The following is an 18,397-nucleotide window of genomic DNA, read 5'->3' on the forward strand; positions in this document are numbered from 1 at the left end:
CGCGGCCATCAGCGGAATTCCCGTTTAATGCATAAATGTTTTTTTTTCGATTCCTATACATACATCCCGTTAAACTTCATTTCATTCGCACAACTTGTATTAACAAGTTTCTCTCTCTCTAAATTTCTTTTATATATTCGTAATGGCCGGTGGTGGTGGTGGTAGTGGTGGTGGTGGTGGGCATTATGAACACATGATGCGGATGATACACGCACATGTGCGGGAGGCCGCTGCGAGGGAGGAACAAGCGGCCGCGGCGCCGGCGGTGCCTCGACCCATCCATCGTCGCACTATAGTCTCCCGAGATCACCTCGCTGCCCACAGGCAGTTGTACGAGGATTTCTTTGCGCCGGAGCCACGGTTTGGGGAGAACCTATTCCGGCGACGGTTTAGGATGCATCAGCCTCAGCCGCTTTTTATGTGTATCGTGGGTGCTTTGGAGCGTCGATACGGGTATTTTAGGGTGCAGGAGGATGCGGTTGGTAAACCTGGCAACACGCCAATTCAGAAGTGCACTGTCGCAATTAGGCAGTTGGCATACGGAGGTTCGGCCGACATGTTCGACGAGTACCTCCACATCGGCGAGACGACTGCGCACGACTGCCTGAAGTATTTTTGTCAGGGCGTTAGAGAGATTTTAAAGGATAGGTATCTTCGGAAGCCTACCCCCCGAAGATTGTCAGGCTCTGCTGGATATGCACGGGAATCAGCACGGGTTTCCGGGGATGTTAGGCAGCATAGATTGTATGCACTGGGAATGGAAGAGCTGTCCCGCTGCCTGGAAAGGGATGTACACTACTAGTTTCAAGGGCAAGAATCCCACGATGATCCTTGAAGTGGTAGCTGACTACCGGCTGTGGATTTGGCATGCCTATTTTTGAGTAGCCGGGTCGAACAACGACATCAACGTCCTCCGGTCGTCGCCCCTTTTCAACGACCAGTGCATGGGCGTCGGTCCGGCCGTCAACTTCGTCGCCAACAGAAACCAACACAACATGGGCTATTATTTGGCGGATGGGATATACCCGATGCGGTCCGTCTTTGTGAAGACGATCAGGTGCCCAACAGATGAAAAGAAGATATACTTTGCGCAACGTCAGGAGGCAGCACGCAAGGATGTGGAGCGGGCATTCGGAGTGCTACAGGGTCGATGGGTGGCAGTGAAGGGTCCCGCACGGCTGTGGTATGTTGACAGCATCGCCGACATCATGTACGCATGTATTATCATGCACAACATGATTGTCGAAGATGAAGGTCCAGCACTGACTGAGTGGACCAACGAGGACGCTGATGCTGCGGGTCCAAGCCACGGTATGGCCATTGGCAATGTCCGCATGGGGATACCCCACGACGATGTCGATCGAGTCCGTGCATTCACCGACATGCGCCAAAAACAAGCCCATGTTCGACTCAAGAACGATATTATTGAAGAAGTATGGCAGCGGAATGGTCGTCGTTGATGTGGGGGTGAAGCATTATTGAAATGTATTTTTTTTAATTTGGTGAAATGTACTTTTCTTTTTTTTATTAATGGAATATTTTTCCCTATTTGTGTCGACTATTTAATTCCGTAAATTTCTTACTTCCGGAAATTGTTTAATTTGTGAATTTGTAAATTTTTTTAATTATGAGAATTCCTTCGTAAATTCATTGTGCAGTGGGAATTCCTTATGACGTGACATGAGGTGTTTTTGGGAATTCCGCCGGAAATTCCGCACCACTGTGGATGTTGTAATACTAGTACTCCTATATTTCTCTTTTTCCTATGGGTGTACAAATACATATGAGTAGAATCGGGCTAATCTGTATCTAATTTTCGGGCTGTTTGGTTATGAATCACTTGCTAGCGGTATATTTTTCGGACTATGTCTCGATCATAACCCTAAATATAATTCGGGTTGTTGCGCTGATTTGTGGTGCTATATATGTTTCTCATTATGTTTCAACTTCGACTTACATAATACTACTAGTAATTCATAAATAACTCTTCAAGAGATAAAGGATTGGACAAACATCTTTTTTCTAAATATTTTATATCAAGTGTATGCGGAAGTAATGAAATAATACTAAGAATAACTTTCAATTATTAAACCAAAACACATTATTATTATTATTATTATTATTATTATTTATAATTACCATAGGTGTCCACCCGGTGAGCTCGGTGACTATTCCCCCGCGCTGATTTGTAGGCAACTCTATGGATGAGACAGCTTGAAGTGACTATTCCCCGCTGTGATTTATATCCACGTTACTAATTTTTTTTAATAAAGCTTGAAAATCAAGTAACGAGTTAAATTTGGTTAATTTTAATTACTCAATTTTCAAGTCAATTTAATAAAATTTAAAGAGGTAAATGTATTAATAATATAAGTACAACAAAAGGTCAATTTTGCTATTATTTAGAATATCAGGGTTCAATTAAAAGTATCCGAAATCGCAGGGAGCATTTTGCAATTAGTCGAAAGTCTGTTGACAATCATTTCTACTCTTTCGAGCAGTTGTTCTTCATCAATAATCACGCAAAATTACTCACGAACAATTCAGCAAACATCTTTGCAGTCATAAATATGTACGGCCTCGATAGCTCGCTCTTCGAATTCGGTTTCAACGACCCCTCTCTCATCGACTCGATTTCGAGCTCCCACGCGATGATCACCGATAGAAGATACCACGAAAGGGAGGAAGAGAGCTTACTCAGACTCTCGAATTCAATTTTGAGAGATATCAAGAGGCCGAGCAGTCCGTCAAAGCACCGGCACGACGGCACTTCGCCGCTGCCCCTTGGAATGGATTGGAGCCCTCCCCCTCGCAATTGGGTAATAGTTCATCTTATCTATTACTGCTGAATTGTTAATTGGGATTTAGGAAGATGAAATTTTGTTAGTTGCTGGCGCAATTTCGCACGTTTTCTAGCTAGCGCAGTTCATGTCTCTTTTTTACTAGGTTTAGCTAGTGATATTCGAAATCATTGTCATACCAATTTGAATGGATAGTGGTATCATTGTGCTTTTAAGTTTTATTATGATATGATTCGTAAATTCATACTTTTTTGTTCTTTTGATGTGTGATAGTGACTATTCTCCCCACACACTGACACACATGTATCTATGGAGATTGCAAAGAATATGATGTAAGTATGTATCTTTTCGGCAGTTGGTGTTAGCTGTTCTGTATGCATTATTGCTTCTCTTTTAATTCAAATCTTCATGTGGCAAATGCATGTTTGCATATGTTATCCCCCACCCCACAGCATAAGGTCTATTGCTTTCTGTTATTACTGTAATGCTGATTTGATGGCTTCCTTCTTGGGATATGCATGAATGTAATGTCCCATGGCTTGCTGTTTCCCATCATGTAGATTTTCAACCATGAATAGCTGCACTTTGCGCATTCAATTTTCCTGAAGTTAACAGCGTTTGTTTTTGTTACGTTGAACACTTTGAAGGGAGAGTGTGAAGGGAAAACTGAGTTATACTAGAGATCCCCACAATTGTATCCAGTATCCACAAAATTTTAGTTTGTCCAATACTTGTAATCATTTATTTTCAAGAATATTTCTATAATATTCAACTTGAATGGTGTTTTGAGGAATTTAAGTTCAACACTTCAAATTGTAAGGTAACTGAAACAGTTATTTTGTGATATTTCGAACATTTTTTTATTTTTTTTTCTATTCAGTTATACAAATAAACAGTCATTGTATAATAGGTTTAGGAAGACATGATAAAGACTTTGGGAATTTTATTTGACGTAAATGATATGAACAACCACTTTATATTTTGTGCTCCTACTATTCCTCTTCTCTTTTGATTACTAACATAATTCTTGGCATCAAAATTTTATTTTGAACTTAGATGTTGGTGTTTGGAGTGTAGTTTCCTAATGTTTCTAGGTTTATGTTGCTCCCTAGAAATGGAATGTTGCAAGAATCTTAACAGCGTTTCAGTAAAATGTCACATAATGAAGATAACTCTGGACTAAATGTGATGTGTGACTAACGATGTGCTCTACCTGAATCAATTATCCCATTATTGTTCTACTAGAAGGCCACCTCATTCCGATGACAAGGTTGATTACACTCATTCTTCATGGACTTCTAGAGACACTACTAAACCTGCTTGCTGGATTATCCAAATCAAGATAAATCAATGTATTATTCATTTACCTGATTCTGCATCGAATTTGTGCCTATAATGTTCAGTTTTGGTAAATTGTGGTATATTGTTTACTGTTTCTGTAATTGCATGAAATTTTGCTCATGCTTTCTAGAATTATGGACCTGTTTTTTTTTTCAATGTAGAGTGGAGTGAACACAATCTGGCCTCATGATTTCCACACAGGATGGAGTTATTGTGTCACAGTTCCTTCATGGAGCATCTTTGCTGAATCAATCGGCTCTGAGCCTGTAGTGGTAGAGATATTTATTTGGCTTATTTTATTGTTTGTGTGGGTTCTTTTTCTAACATACAACTATGTTTTGATGTTTCTTTATATATGGTGTAAGTAATAATTGTGTTTGTTAAGATTTTTAACCTTTTGGCAAAAGTAAGATAGACCTAAGATGGACAACCACTTTTACTTAACCAAGAAGATCATGCATGTATTAGAAGCTGAAAATTTAGTAGTATCTGTTTTAACATTCCTACACAACAGTTTTACAGGGTTCAAATTGGTTTGCAGTCGCCTGAAGGAACTACCACCACCCGTGAAGTGTTGAGGAGATTTAGTGATTTCTTAAAATTGTCGTCTGATGTAAGTTACATTTATTTCAAGTTCTCTTATGGGGCAATAAACTAGAATCTTGTAATTTGACTATAAAATTCAATTTATCTTCATTATTGGTAATACTTTGAGTAATGCTCTGTAATCTTTTTTTCCTGGTGCTGTCTATGAGGAACACTGCAAACTGTGACAAATTTCATTTCTTTTCCAGCTGAAGCAATCCTTCTGCAAAAGTTACCCCCTACCCCTCTAAAGGGGCTTCTGAGAATGAAGAGCAGAACACTTTTGGAGGAAGTACGTAAATTTTACATTCTGCCTCTTGCAATTTATGAATTTATCTCAAAGTAATAAATACTTCCTAGCCCATTCCGTTTGTTCATGAACAAATCTGAAATGATGTTGACAGATGTTTTTGTGGTTGATGTTATGATCTAAAATGACATTGGTGGTTACTTAGTTTTTCACTTCGATCACAGCGTAGGTGTTTTTTGGAAGATTGGATGGCCCGGGTACTCTCAGATATTGATGTCTAAATAAGTGCTCCTGTAGCATGCTTTCTTGAATTAGAAGCAGCTGCAAGGTCATGTAATGCATCTCCCTGTTGATCACAGAAATTATTTATGATTTTTTCTGCTTCAAAGTAATACATATAGTATTTTTTCTTTGTTATTGCACGTGTGTTTAGTTTTTATATCGAAGCTCATCTATCTATACTGACGTTTCAGCATTCCGAGAGTCAAGCCAGAATGACATTTTTGTGGCTTCTGGCACTTCAGCACGGGCATCAAACAATTGTAGTGGTACTACTAGTGAAAAATCTGAATCTCGATCTGATCTGTATGTTAAGGACAACTACTCGGAATCTCATGAGCAAAATACAGTCCTTGAAACCAATTCTGAGAGTCCTGAACAAGCAACTGCAAATGAAGCCTTATCTGAAAATAATGACGTTGCCATCTCCAATGAGTTTAGTGATGGGAAGGTGTTTTGTCTTTCATATTTCTCTTTTGAATTTCAGTTTAAAATAAATTTTCATGGAGATATGCAGGCACTATAAATTGAGAGGGAAAGATTTACCCAGCTGCAGTGGGATATGCAGGAATTGGGGAGAGAGTTCATGGAGATGGAGTTCAGATTGAAAGCAGAACAGGTTTGCATTTGTCTACTATGCGATTTCCTCCAACTTCTATTTTCAGGAGAGTTAATAGCACTTTACTAATCTCAGGATGAGAAGGTTCATACTGATGAGGAAAATGCATCAATCATTAACGAGAACGAAGCATTGAGGCTGGAGTTGGATTCTGCTAGAGAGCAACTAGAAAATCTACAGAAATATCGTAAAGAAGCAGACTTGCAATCAAAATCAAATGTTAAACTTCTCGTGAAAGAGGTTAAATCACTTCGAAGTTCTCAATCAGAATTGAAGCAGGAGTATGACGCAGTGTCAAAAGAAAGTGTGGAATTAAAGGTTAAATAAATTTTATTTGGTTCTGCACTTTTTTAAAAATGGAAACTGACAAAATTCTTATGTTGCTCTAAAAGAATTAGTACTACTAGATAGTTAGAAAAGATATGTTGCAGTGAGAACAAAAGTTCTTATGCCTATCCCTGAATCACTGTTTGCAATTGCATTCATTGACTGTCGCCGTCTTCTGTAACCTTCTCATTAGTGCTACTGTTGATGCAAAAGAATAGATAATGCTAATACTCTTCTCTATAGACAAAACTACAAAAGGAGAGGATGAAAAGGGACTGTGTTGACGCTGCCAACAGAAAGTTGCTGCATGAATGTAATATTCTTCGTAGTCAGCTAGAAGAATGCGGTGTTAATTTTTTGGTTGAGCAAGAATATAAGTTAGAGATGGAGTCGCCAGGTGATGCTATGGATGTACTAGCAACTTCTGAAAACCGTATGGGTCTTCTTCTGGCAGAGGTAGTCTCATGACCAACTGGACTCTTTACTTAAAACTGTTTTGGCTTTTCATTATAGGATCGTATTGCCTTTATTAACGGTATATGTGACTCACCAGGTGCAACTCCTTGCACGAGAAGTGGCCACTCCAGTCTCGAGTTCAAGTCATGAAAGTGACAAGCTAACGACAACGGATGACGAATTAAGGAAGATGTTAACAGAAGTGCTCATCGACAATGCCATTCTGAGGAAACAGGCAACTTCAATTATCCGGTGTGCTTTAGATACTACTGATACATCGATGCAAAACACACAGATGAACTAAGGAGACGCCCCTGCCAGAAAAGCTATAAGCAGCAAGTTTTTGAGATATGATGTAACTAAGTGTGTATGTGTGCATAACCTGCGTAGTTAAATGCAAATCATGTGTAGGGCTGGGTAAAAATACCGAAATACCGCACTTACCGTATCAAAAAAATACCGAAAATATCGGATTTTCGGTATACCGCAATTTTCGGTAAGGTATCATACCTTACCGATTTATTTCGGTACGGTAACGGTATGAATTTTCATATACTGAGGTATGCCGGGGTATACCGAAAATATGGTATATACCGTAATTTTAGGTATATACCGAAAATACGGTATATACCATAATTTTCGGTATATACCGATATTAATATATGCCAAATTATATCAAGTAAATTCATACTTTTACCAAACAAACAAATATTTACATGTAGAAATCAAAGCTTGCCTCATTATAGTTGTCGGGTAATCATGTAAATATAAAATCAAATAAACTCAATTAGGAAAACTTGATATCGTTGAATCAATTAGTTTCAAACAGATATAAGATTTTAGTTAAATTAGTTCCAAACAAATATCGTTGAACGTTATGTGATTGCATGGAGTTTAATTGTTGCAGTTTTTTTATTGAATATGTTTGAGTTTGATTAAATTTCATGTTTTCTAAGTATTTTTGAAATTTTATTTTCATTTGTGTTTGTATTTAGAATTATTTACAAAATAATGATATTTTGGTATGTCGTATTATAGTCCGATATACCGTAAAACTCTTGTATACCGCAAAAGTACGGTATACCGAATTTAGATATGACATACTGAAAATAAGGTATGGTATCGATATTGAAATTTGTCTTACCGAAAATAAGGTATACCAAAGTTCGGTATACCGAAAATTTTGGTAAGGTAAAGGTATAATTTTTTCTCATATCGAATTTTCGGTAAGGTATACGATATGATGGTATCAGTAAGGTATACCGTACCTACCCACCCCTAATCATGTGTGCCTACATGATGCTGCTCTAGAGAAATACTTTAAATAATGTTTTAGTATTGACCAGTTATTCTACTTATACACTTAAATATACATCTGTTCATGTTTGTTTATTTCTGGATTCAATAAAATAAGGTTCAGCATATGATACTAACACATTGCTGGAAAAATAATGTCATAGCAAAAATAATGTAGTTAACTAGTCTCACACTCAACAATGTTACTATGCATATGGGTATTTAGTACGAAAACAACAATATCATCTAATATGAACAAAACAAGAAACCAAAAAGGAAGTCGTTAGTAATAGAAAGGATAGTATCTCATACAGAATTACAATTACAAATGTGATTCGTCAATAAGAAATGGCATCTTCACCGCGCATCAGTCTGTAATTTGGAGCTTGAGGGCCGAGGGTCTCCTAGTCAGAACCAAAACAACCTTCCTACACGAGTCTACTTATCTCCGCCGCCAAACATACCCATCATATCCTTGGAAGAACCCATTTGCTTCATCAAGCTTTGTAAGCCGCCCATGCCACCAATCTGTTTCAGCATCTGGGGTGGAAGGACCTTGCTCATGTGCTGTGCGTTCATGTTTCGCGAAAGTGCACTCATGTCTCCTTTCTTAGGGATCTTAAGACCCTTCATCTTGCTCCAGACCTTGGCAAGCCGCTTGTACTCTTCCAACATATCCATTACATCCCTTATAGGACGACCACACCCTCTGGCAATCCGTATGATACGGGATTCATTCATGATTTTCGGGTTGGAGCTATCCAACTCTGTTAATAAATTTTGGATATGTTTATGCAATATAACTTGATTCATGTTGAGTTTATTTTATAAATAAGGAAATTTTGGACTAGTAAACACCTAAAGCCATCAGATAAACACTTGCCTTCATTAGTCATTGAGTCCATCATTGTCATATATCTTTTAATCTTTGTCTGGCTTTCCTTTTCTTGACCCTTGGGCATCAATTCTTGACTAAATCCTGGAAGCATAGAGAATACCTTCAAACAAGAAACGGTGCATTGGTAAGTATGCAATTACTTCAAAGTTTATTCACAACCAAACACTGTATAAATAAGCATTAAGAACAAAAATCCATCACAGAACTATGGCAGCTGAGTACTTTTGTAAGACCAAAGATATGTCCAGTTCAAGAGAGAACCTCTACTGGTTTTTCCCACCCAAACATTATGTATTATATTATACATGAATAAATAAATAATCGATCTGAGTAAATTAATCATGCAAGGAGCATTTTTCTTTTAAGAGTAGTAAAACAAGATGAATAATACCCAGTGATAAATTAATAAATCAATTGAGATAGGTTGTCAACAACCAGACCTGACCAATGGGGCCCATTTTAAGTATATTCTGAAATTGCTCGTACATGATCCTCAAAGTAAAATTTCCCTCAGAGAGCTTTTGGAGAAGCTCAGGCTGTTGATCCATCGGAACAACTTCTTGAATTTTGTCCATGAAGCCAGACCAATCACCCATACCTGCGAAAAGCATTTATATTAACAAAATGGCTTGTCTGAACAAGACTAGCAACAAATAATTGCAACCATAATTAGTCGACTAACCCAAAAGACGGCTGACAAAAGGTTTAACATCAAATATCTCGAACTCATCCATATGTTCACCCGTCCCAATAAATATGACTGGACTTTTTGTTGCTGCAACTCTGTAAATGGAGTGAAGGATCATTATATTTTCCACAAGATAGCAAATCAAGTTAATTATTGTCTGCATGGAAGAAAATTTTTCTTTATTGTATAAATGAACAATAATCAATTGCATAAAAAACTCTAAGGACCTAAAAGCAACAATATAACATCGCAATCCCATCAAATTTTCACGAGCAACTTATTGTTGGAGGCAAATCCAACTAATTTAGTTCACACTTCACAGTTGGAAGAAATTCCACATTTCATTTCCACTAAGAAATAATGGAAAGAGAGCACTTTATAGTTCTGCTAAACAGATATTTGTGTGACTTTAATTTCATCAATGGCCATTATCTGTTCTTTTAACACTAAACAGCAGCTTTCAGAAAATAATACTTTTATCAAGTTTTAATATTTTCTCACTCCAAAAAAAGTACAATATGTTAATATTCTACACTTACGCGCTAAGAGCACCACCTCCCTTAGCATGGCCATCCATCTTTGTGACAATCACGGCTCCAACAGGAACACTTTGCTTGAATGCTTGGGCCTGGTCAAATGCAGCTTGACCGATACTGCTATCCATAACAAATAAAACAAGATCTGGTTTCTGAAGTATCAAGAAGATGAACTCATCATTATCAATTCGGGATCCAAATAAAAAAATAAGAAAATAAAATAAAGGCTTACCGTTGATTCGGAAACTTGACGCATCTCTTCAAAAAGTGCTGCTTCTTGCTTGTGACGTCCACTGGTATCAACAATTATGAGATCACAATTTTCCTTCTTAAATCTCTCAACTCCTTCTACTGCAATTCTTACAGGATCGGACTCAGTGTAGCTGTTACAGAACACATTATATTATCAATCAAAACAAGATTACAATCATTACATATACCTAAGACTCAGACCATCTAGATTAAACAAACAATACCCAAGTATAGAACAAAAAGTAAGAAAATTGAATATATGTCTTTAACTAAGTCAAGCCCCAGTTTTCTTCACGAACCTATATTAAGTACTTTAAAAGATACAATAGAAAATGAAACGTGATATTTCTCTTCACGGATATTCAGAATCTTCACAAGAAGAGTTCTAGAGTATTACTGAGAAGCTGACTCAACTTTCTAAATTTACTAATAAATAACTTCCGACATAGTATTTGCTAAAAAGGATTAGATTGTCATGTACTCATGCATTATCATAGTTCCCTATACACTGCCCCTACAACCACCTACAACTCACTCGCTAAAACAGAATAAGGGGTAATAAAAGGAGACCTTGTTTTGCATGGAATGAAACAGTCAATCCATATGCTCAGTAATTGAGAAAACAAAATAATTTTATTGGTTCTTCACCTAACTAAGGTTGGCAAGTGGTTATTCTTAACAGGATTTCCAAATCTAAAATGGATATAAAACATACCTTCCATAAAAGGGAATTTTAGCTTTTGTGGCATTCTGCTTTAACTGATCAAAAGCACCAGCTCTAAATGTATCGGCACAAACAAGTGCTGGTTTATAGCCTTTCTTCTGGTGGTAGTATGCATATTTTGTACAGGTGGTTGTTTTCCCAGATCCTGGAATAAGGTTCAAGCTAGCAAAAATTAATGCATAATTGCATATACATGTTGCATGTGGTAATCGGAAAATATGAATGACAATAAGATTATCAAAACTCCAACCCTAAACAGAGCCATGTTCAATCTACACGAATGACTATGATGGGCTAAACATGCTCTAATGTCATGGTATCAGCATACCTTGTAGACCAACAAACATTACAACACTTGGCTTCCCTTTCTTTGGAGTGAAAGCAGGCTTCCCTGGATCCAATATCGTGCATAGCTCATTAAAAACAGCCTAGAGAAAGCCAGGGAAAAGAAGAAGAAAAAATGTAAGAATAGCAGGGGCGTTAGAAAAGTTAAACGAAAAACTGCTGCTTACTTCACATACTCCCACAATGGGCCAGTAAATGGGAATAGAACTGCACAAGAGATAAAAGCTAAACAAAGATGCAGACATACATGACTCAACCACACCATCATAAACAAAGATACAGGGATACTTGCATATTCTAGCATGGCTCAGCATGCTTATAAGAAAAAAAAACAGTTTTAGAAAGCTAACCAGACTAGAATTTATGATTCAGATACAAAAACAATAATCTTCCATGTTTGCTTAGCAGCTTTCTTAGAAAGCATAATGAAAATTTCAAGATGGGTGATAAGATAGCTGAATTCGGGAGTTCACATAGTCAGATAATTGACTCGAAACACTTTTTTTCTCTACTCTTAAGTTCTGCCACATTAACATCCCCGATTAAAATTTCTTCAACCCCCTCAAATATCTCACAATTCGGTGAAAAAAATTCGAACTGAATTGAAAAAATCAATAGTCAATAGAACCAAAAATTTAAAAATAAAGCCTTCACCTGTTGGATGATTTTACGTTTATTGTGGCCAGCGGCTAGATCATCGAGATTGACGATCTTCTTGATATTGGTCTGCATATCGCGAACGAGCTTGAACTGGACATCGGATTGGAGAAGCGCACGCGTGATCTCGTTGAGACAATCGTTGAGCACTTTCTCGTCAATGATGGTCGCATTGCTCATCTGCTGAAGAGCACGCGAGATGCTTCCTCCTAACTGCGCGAGCACCATCTTCGCCAATCGCCGGTGATGTAATTAGGTTTAGGGTTTAGCCTGGTTCGCCGGGAGAGAGAGAATTAGGGTGTTGTGGATTAGGGCGATATCTGAGAATGAAATGGATTGGAATTGGGACTGGTAATTGTTTCTTCTACCCCTTTATCATTAATAGTCACAAATCACAATTAATGAACAAATTAATCTTCACTTTTAATAATTTTGTCATTTTATATAAAATGAAATTTGTCAATTTTATTTTAACATTTAGTAAATCTAGCAATTATATCTACTTTTTTAGTTACCATTGTGATCGCAAATTACGCGGATTGAGTTGTTATCGAGTTAATAGAATAATGATTCAATCCAATAAGGCATAATCCAAATTTGACATGTTAAGGAAATTCTCAATCCAAATATGAATCTGATCTGCTATTTTCAAATTGGAACACGATACAAACGCGTTAATGATACGATTTAATATTGACTGACACAACGTGATAACAACACAAATCCAATTTACACAATTAAACTTGATGTACACAATAAAAACCTAATGCTCCATCCATTCCATAGTAGTACAGTCATTATGTCATTTTAGTTCATTCCATAGTAGTGAAGTCATTTCCCTTTTTAGTAATAGACAACACATTTCTTCTCACTTACTTTATTATCTCTTCATCTCTCTACTTTTTTTCATTTTCTACTCTATTCTTTCTTTACTTAATTCATTCAACACAATTTTTCTTAAATCGTGTGCTGAAAAGAAACGCCTCCACTACCGCAGAACTGAAAGAGTAATACACGAACCTGATTTACACGATAAAAACTAATTTTACGTGGTAAGAACATGACTGATACAATCAAAACCTAAATTGCATGATTTAAACCTAATTTTCACGTCCTAATAAAACTAATGGATATTATTATTTAAAAAAGAACTAAAATAATAATATTTACTTTTAGCAGGTTACGAAATCCAACCTAAAATTATCGAGTTCTTAACCGGTCAATCCAATAAGGACACGAACCCTGTAAAATTCGACCCAAAGTTCTAAATCCATTAATTTCTTGCATGTTCGTGTGACCGTGTCGGGTTTTCATTTTGGGTCGGAGTATCCATTTATTAAATTATTTTCAAATAATATATCATATACAATTTCTTTTTTAAAAATATATAAATGTATCAAATTTATCTTAACATTTAATAAATACATCGATTTTATCCTAATTTTATTGTACCTGCCAATTATATTCATATATTTTCAACTTGGATCAATCAATCAATCTGATAATTATTTCAAAAAATAAAATATTTTTGCATAGAACTTATTTGCGAAAATAGTAGTAGATCATCTTCTGATTCATCATAACATGATTCCACTATTGAAATTGATAAAAGATTGAGATAAAATTAGTAAGTTGAAAAGACAAAATAGAATTGAAACCACTATTAAAAATTAAAATTAAAATTAAAATTGATAATTTTAAAAGTTAAAATGAATTTGATTAAACTATCAACAATATCCCTGCTCTAACAAACTCCATAAATAAATTTTATAGTAGTAGTATATTCTAAGTTTTCCAAAAAAAGAACTAGAGAATTATAGAGAAATTATGGGAAAAACTAAGGTAACCGTCGCAACTTGCTAGGCCGATATAATTAATGGAAATATATGGTATTATATGAATATCAAGGTTTTATACATAATCTTATATTGAACATTTTGGCTCACAGTTACAACCTATAGATAAGAAAAGGCTAGGCAGCAGTTGGTGCCCGCATACACAATCGCTCAGTCCCACAATTTATTAAAATACATCGGGATGGAAACGCCCGGGAAAGGAATTGCTCAGCTGCGCGTGCTGCAAACGCAATGTCAACGCGTAGTTGTTTGCCTGTACAAGTAGCAAAATAAACACATATGTTTGCCCCAAATAAGAATTTCCATCCGAATATTTACCTAAAAGAACCAAATAAACCAAACACCAACATTTTGAATTTGTTAAGCACAAAACAGATTGAAGTTCAATGCACTGACCTCAAGAGTTCGCAACTGCTCCTGATGCTGTGCTAACAATTGCTTTACGTGTTGCACCTCTAGGCTCTTCTCGTCATTTTCCTTTTGGCGCTCGTGCTGGATGGCTACAGCACGTTTGAGGATGGCATTATCCCGGAGAAGAAACTCGATATGCTCCTTCAGCCTCAAATTTTCCTACAAGGACACAAGGATTACTGTTAACATTGTGATGAATTGATTTTTCAGTTTGCATGTACTGGTAGTCTGGTACCACCAAAAGAGCAATAATATCTTTCCAGATCGATAATCAAATCATAGATTCAATGTCATCTTTCCCACGGGGTGTCACCGTGTCAGGGTATGGAACTGATCATTTTTAGCTGATAATTAATGGATCCCATCTAATTCTACAAAGGCAATGCAAACTTCATCAAGCATAAATGTTTATATGTATGCCAAAATTTCGTAAATCAGGATGAACAGACATCAGCTGCAATATGATCAGTTCCAGTTCTATAGTATGTATGTAATCACATAGATATGTCAGAGATTGATAATGGATCCTGACCTTATGAAAGCTTTGAGCTGCCTCGACACTGGCCTTAGAGCTGATAGCTTTCTCCAAATTCTCCAATATGCTGGCTGCCCGGAATCTCGCATCATCTATGCTAGTAGCATTCATCATCTCCCTCACAAATAAATCCACCCATTCTGCACCATCTGCTAGCGGGTTGTTTTGAGTTTGTGACTCCTGCAAAGGAACTGAATCCCCACTGGTTTGTGATGCAACTGCCAGTCAAAATCCATCACTATCATCACATCTTCTATACAAAGTCTGAATTCTAAATAGCATTTGTTATACAGTTATAAATTTCCAGAACAAAAATTGGAGATGTCAAAATAATTTCAGAGAGCTAACTCTTTTGTTAAGCATGCACAATGCCAAAGATGTCCTGCAATGAAGATTCTCTATGACCACCATTTTAACAGAGTTAGAGATCAAGCAATGGAAAATGTAACAACCTTTAACACGCCAGTCTCTGGACTCTGGATCTGGAACATGCTTTTTCATACTAGCATTAAAATGAGAAGACATAGATTGTACATACTGCATATGTTCATTAGATTAAACAACTACTTTTCTAAGATGTACATGAAAGCTAGAAAGAAAGACATTTTGAGGCAGGCTATTCCTGCTGCCTAGGCCTATTGGATGAATTCTTATACATGTAATGTGATGCAAACATCTGTTTTTGAAAACAGAGAAACTAATTCCGGGGACGGGATCGCCGACTGAAAGCCACTACCAGTCATGTATCATAAACCTAAGTATCATTTCAAGTGTGCTTACACCATCTAACAAGTGGATTCAATGTAAGCACATACCTTTTTCCATTGTTGCATTTTCTTCAGCACTTCTTGTGCCAATCTTGTCATTCACATGTCCACGACAAAACTCATTTAGTTTCTTAATAGCCAAATCCAAGTCTTCAACAGACTCTTCCATAGCTTTCTCTAAAAGCTGATAAACAGTTACGAAATTATTAGAAGCCACACACATCATGACAAGTCTAATGAGATGAGAATGTGGTAATAAACCAATAATACCAATACTATCCATTAGGGTAAAGAAAAATCATCAATCACATTCTACAAAAAAAAGCATAGAACCAGAGATTAAAAGGATATCAACAATATTGCAAGTGACATATATTCAATCAGGATATCAATCAACCACACAACATAAAAATGCTAAAAGATTGGAATTTTCGAATCCAGAATTTTATCCAAACAATCACAGAAGAACATTTAAACATATCCAGTAGAATGAACCAAGTAGAAATTTATTTCCATAAACCATAAGAATTGAGTATCATTTCCACCATTAACACCTAAAAATCCAGATCTGTGGAAGCGTAGCACCGATGTCATCCTAAACCTGGCATAATAGTGAAACATCAACCTGAACTTCCAGCTCAGGAAACAAAGCCTTGAGCTGATCAACCGAACTCGTTTGAACCGGCGGCGAGAACGTGAACCGGATCGGCGACGTCGAAGAAGAGCATCGAAACTTCTTGTAAGCAGGCGGCGATGCAGACGCCGGCGATGACGCGGCGGCGTCGTCGTCGAAGAACGACCTCTTGCCACAGACAACCGCTGACATTTTTGTTGAATTAAAAGAATAAATTATAAATTCGATTATTCGTATCTTCCTGAAATTCAAAATGAAGAGGAATTAGGGTTAGGGTTTAGAGGTGCATCGGCGAGATTCCAAGCTTTTGCTTCAGGGTAGAGATGTACTTTTCCTCGAGGTCTGATTTCTTCTTGACAAATATTCTTTGCGGCGGATGCGGGTATTTATAGTTGCTGAATTTACCGCTAACGCGGATTTTTACGGGTTTTTTTCAAATTCCATTTTTAGAGTACTAATTGTAAATATGAAATGGATTAATCTAACGGTAACGAAATCAAATTTTGATTTGGTACTAAGAGTATATGGGATGATGGGATGATTGGATGAAGTAAGAAAAAGATACAAAGAAAAATATGGTAATGAAAAATAGGTCTCAGTTCATTAAAAAAATTAATATAGAAAGTTTCTATTTTTAAGAAATAAAACTAAAAAAAATCTATTTTTAAGTGACGGAGGAAGTACGCGCGTAGTCTAATTCAGGTCATTATTAAATTTGGTGAGAAAAACTTTGCGAGTAGTGAATTTTCCACAATCAAATGTCGTAACAAAATAAAACCATAAATATAGCAGGTGTAGTGACAGTTAAAATGACATAGGGTGACATAACAAAATCCATTGTTTTGATGATTAGTTAGTTGGATTTTTTAAATTTAATTTGAATTTTTATTATATAATGAATCGATTTTGGGGTAACTAGACATTCTACCACAAATATACTGTACATTGTTTTAGCCATTTCAGCATTCAATTTTGTTGAAATTCAATTTTATGAAAAATTTGCTACACGTATATATTTTTACACCACATTCAAAATTGTTGGTAGAGACTTGAATTTACTCCTAGTTAATGTATTTTGTGGCTATTAGCCCAAAATTAAAATTAAAATCAAAATTAAAATTAAAATTTGTGTATGTGTGACCACTGGCGGATCCAGGTGGGGTCGGGCGGGGTCGGCCGACCCCACCACCTGCCCCGGAGTGCACCAGAAAGCTACTTTCTTCGGCCTCCGACCCTACGGCGTTAACGTCTCCGCTCCCACCTCACGTCCTCACGCTGTGTGAGATGATGAGGAGACTGATCAGAGAGAAAGGAAGGAAGTGAGGCAGCCGAATGGGTAGACTGTTGTCGAGAACGAAGGAGTTGGAGGGGAAGAGTCCTTCCGCGGTTTTTGTTTTCGAAGAGAAAGAGGAATGGTATTGGAGATGTCATTATTGTTTTCTCATCCCTATATTCACTCGTGAAATCGAATAAACCGGCATCAATAAATTTAACTAAATTTAAAAGATTAAATATATTAAATATGTTATCTAATTATAAAATGGGCTTTGAAATATTTTTCTTTATTTGAATTAATTCTTAGAAGTCCATTAAAAATATATTCTCATCTTAAAATATCAATTAATGTTAAATAGTAGTATTTTTACAGTATATCAAAATCAACTTATCTAAATTAACCACCTACTTATATAAAGTAATTATTTCTTAATTTCTTCTCTCTTAGTTTTATAATTTAAATTTTCAACCTTATTATTCATATTCAATTTTTTAAATCTTTAAAGATTTGGTATGTTACAGAAAAATTATGCTATGTGTATGTCATTTTTTTGTCAAAATAGGTGGTATAACATAATTGTGTCTCTTACTTTATTATTTATTTGCATCTTTGTTTTATCTAAGATCATATTTTATTCTTTCTTCACTTAGCTCCATAAACGTCTTTTTCTTAAATTATATATCCAAAAGAAGTGTCTCGCTTATGACGGGACGAAGAAAGTGGAGTATGTTGTTTTAAGAATATCGACACTCGCATGAATTATTTATATTAAAAAATATATTTATAAAAATAAATAATTTAAATAATTTAAATAATTATTTTACATAAATATTTACTATCTTGTTCGACCCCACGATATTTTGT

At 36.2% G+C, this 18,397-nt stretch overlaps 2 protein-coding genes and 1 pseudogene across 2 annotated transcripts; 1 reads left to right on the forward strand and 2 right to left on the reverse strand.

Moving 5' to 3' along the window:
• The first annotated feature begins 2,504 nt into the window (after window positions 1-2,504).
• Window positions 2,505-7,082, forward strand: LOC121796599 (annotated as a pseudogene).
• A 1,138-nt stretch (window positions 7,083-8,220) lies between these two features.
• On the reverse strand, window positions 8,221-12,410 carry LOC121795040 (signal recognition particle 54 kDa protein 2). Its single transcript, XM_042193471.1, has 9 exons — window positions 12,052-12,410; window positions 11,381-11,480; window positions 11,044-11,197; window positions 10,309-10,459; window positions 10,080-10,228; window positions 9,535-9,635; window positions 9,293-9,450; window positions 8,838-8,952; window positions 8,221-8,721 (listed from the first exon to the last, which is right to left on the reverse strand). Exons 1-9 carry the CDS (start codon window positions 12,280-12,282, stop codon window positions 8,393-8,395), a joined length of 1,488 nt encoding a protein of 495 aa, XP_042049405.1. The 5' UTR covers window positions 12,283-12,410; the 3' UTR covers window positions 8,221-8,392.
• A 1,514-nt stretch (window positions 12,411-13,924) lies between these two features.
• Window positions 13,925-16,599, reverse strand: LOC121797204. The gene is made up of 5 exons (XM_042195950.1): window positions 16,249-16,599; window positions 15,672-15,807; window positions 14,854-15,074; window positions 14,307-14,480; window positions 13,925-14,163 (listed from the first exon to the last, which is right to left on the reverse strand). Exons 1-5 carry the CDS (start codon window positions 16,447-16,449, stop codon window positions 14,077-14,079), a joined length of 819 nt encoding a protein of 272 aa, XP_042051884.1. The 5' UTR covers window positions 16,450-16,599; the 3' UTR covers window positions 13,925-14,076.
• Window positions 16,600-18,397: the final 1,798 nt, after the last annotated feature.

The sequence above is a fragment of the Salvia splendens genome, chromosome 3 (assembly GCF_004379255.2).
Source record: "Salvia splendens isolate huo1 chromosome 3, SspV2, whole genome shotgun sequence".
NCBI lineage: Eukaryota > Viridiplantae > Streptophyta > Magnoliopsida > Lamiales > Lamiaceae > Salvia > Salvia splendens.

What these genes read in the sequence shown, in the direction of transcription:
- LOC121795040 (XM_042193471.1), bottom strand. Translation starts at nt 12,282, where the DNA reads ATGGTGCTCGCGCAGTTAGGAGGAAGCATCTCGCGTGCTCTTCAGCAG. An exon ending in AATGTTTGTTGGTCTACAAG is followed by an intron (nt 11,198 to 11,380) that starts GTATGCTGATAC and finishes ACCTTATTCCAG; the next exon opens with GATCTGGGAAAACAACCACC. An exon ending in AAATGGGCCCCATTGGTCAG is followed by an intron (nt 8,953 to 9,292) that starts GTCTGGTTGTTG and finishes TCTTGTTTGAAG; the next exon opens with GTATTCTCTATGCTTCCAGG.
- LOC121797204 (XM_042195950.1), bottom strand. Translation starts at nt 16,449, where the DNA reads ATGTCAGCGGTTGTCTGTGGCAAGAGGTCGTTCTTCGACGACGACGCC. An exon ending in TTCCTGAGCTGGAAGTTCAG is followed by an intron (nt 15,808 to 16,248) that starts GTTGATGTTTCA and finishes ACTGTTTATCAG; the next exon opens with CTTTTAGAGAAAGCTATGGA. An exon ending in AGCAGTTGCGAACTCTTGAG is followed by an intron (nt 14,164 to 14,306) that starts GTCAGTGCATTG and finishes CTACTTGTACAG; the next exon opens with GCAAACAACTACGCGTTGAC.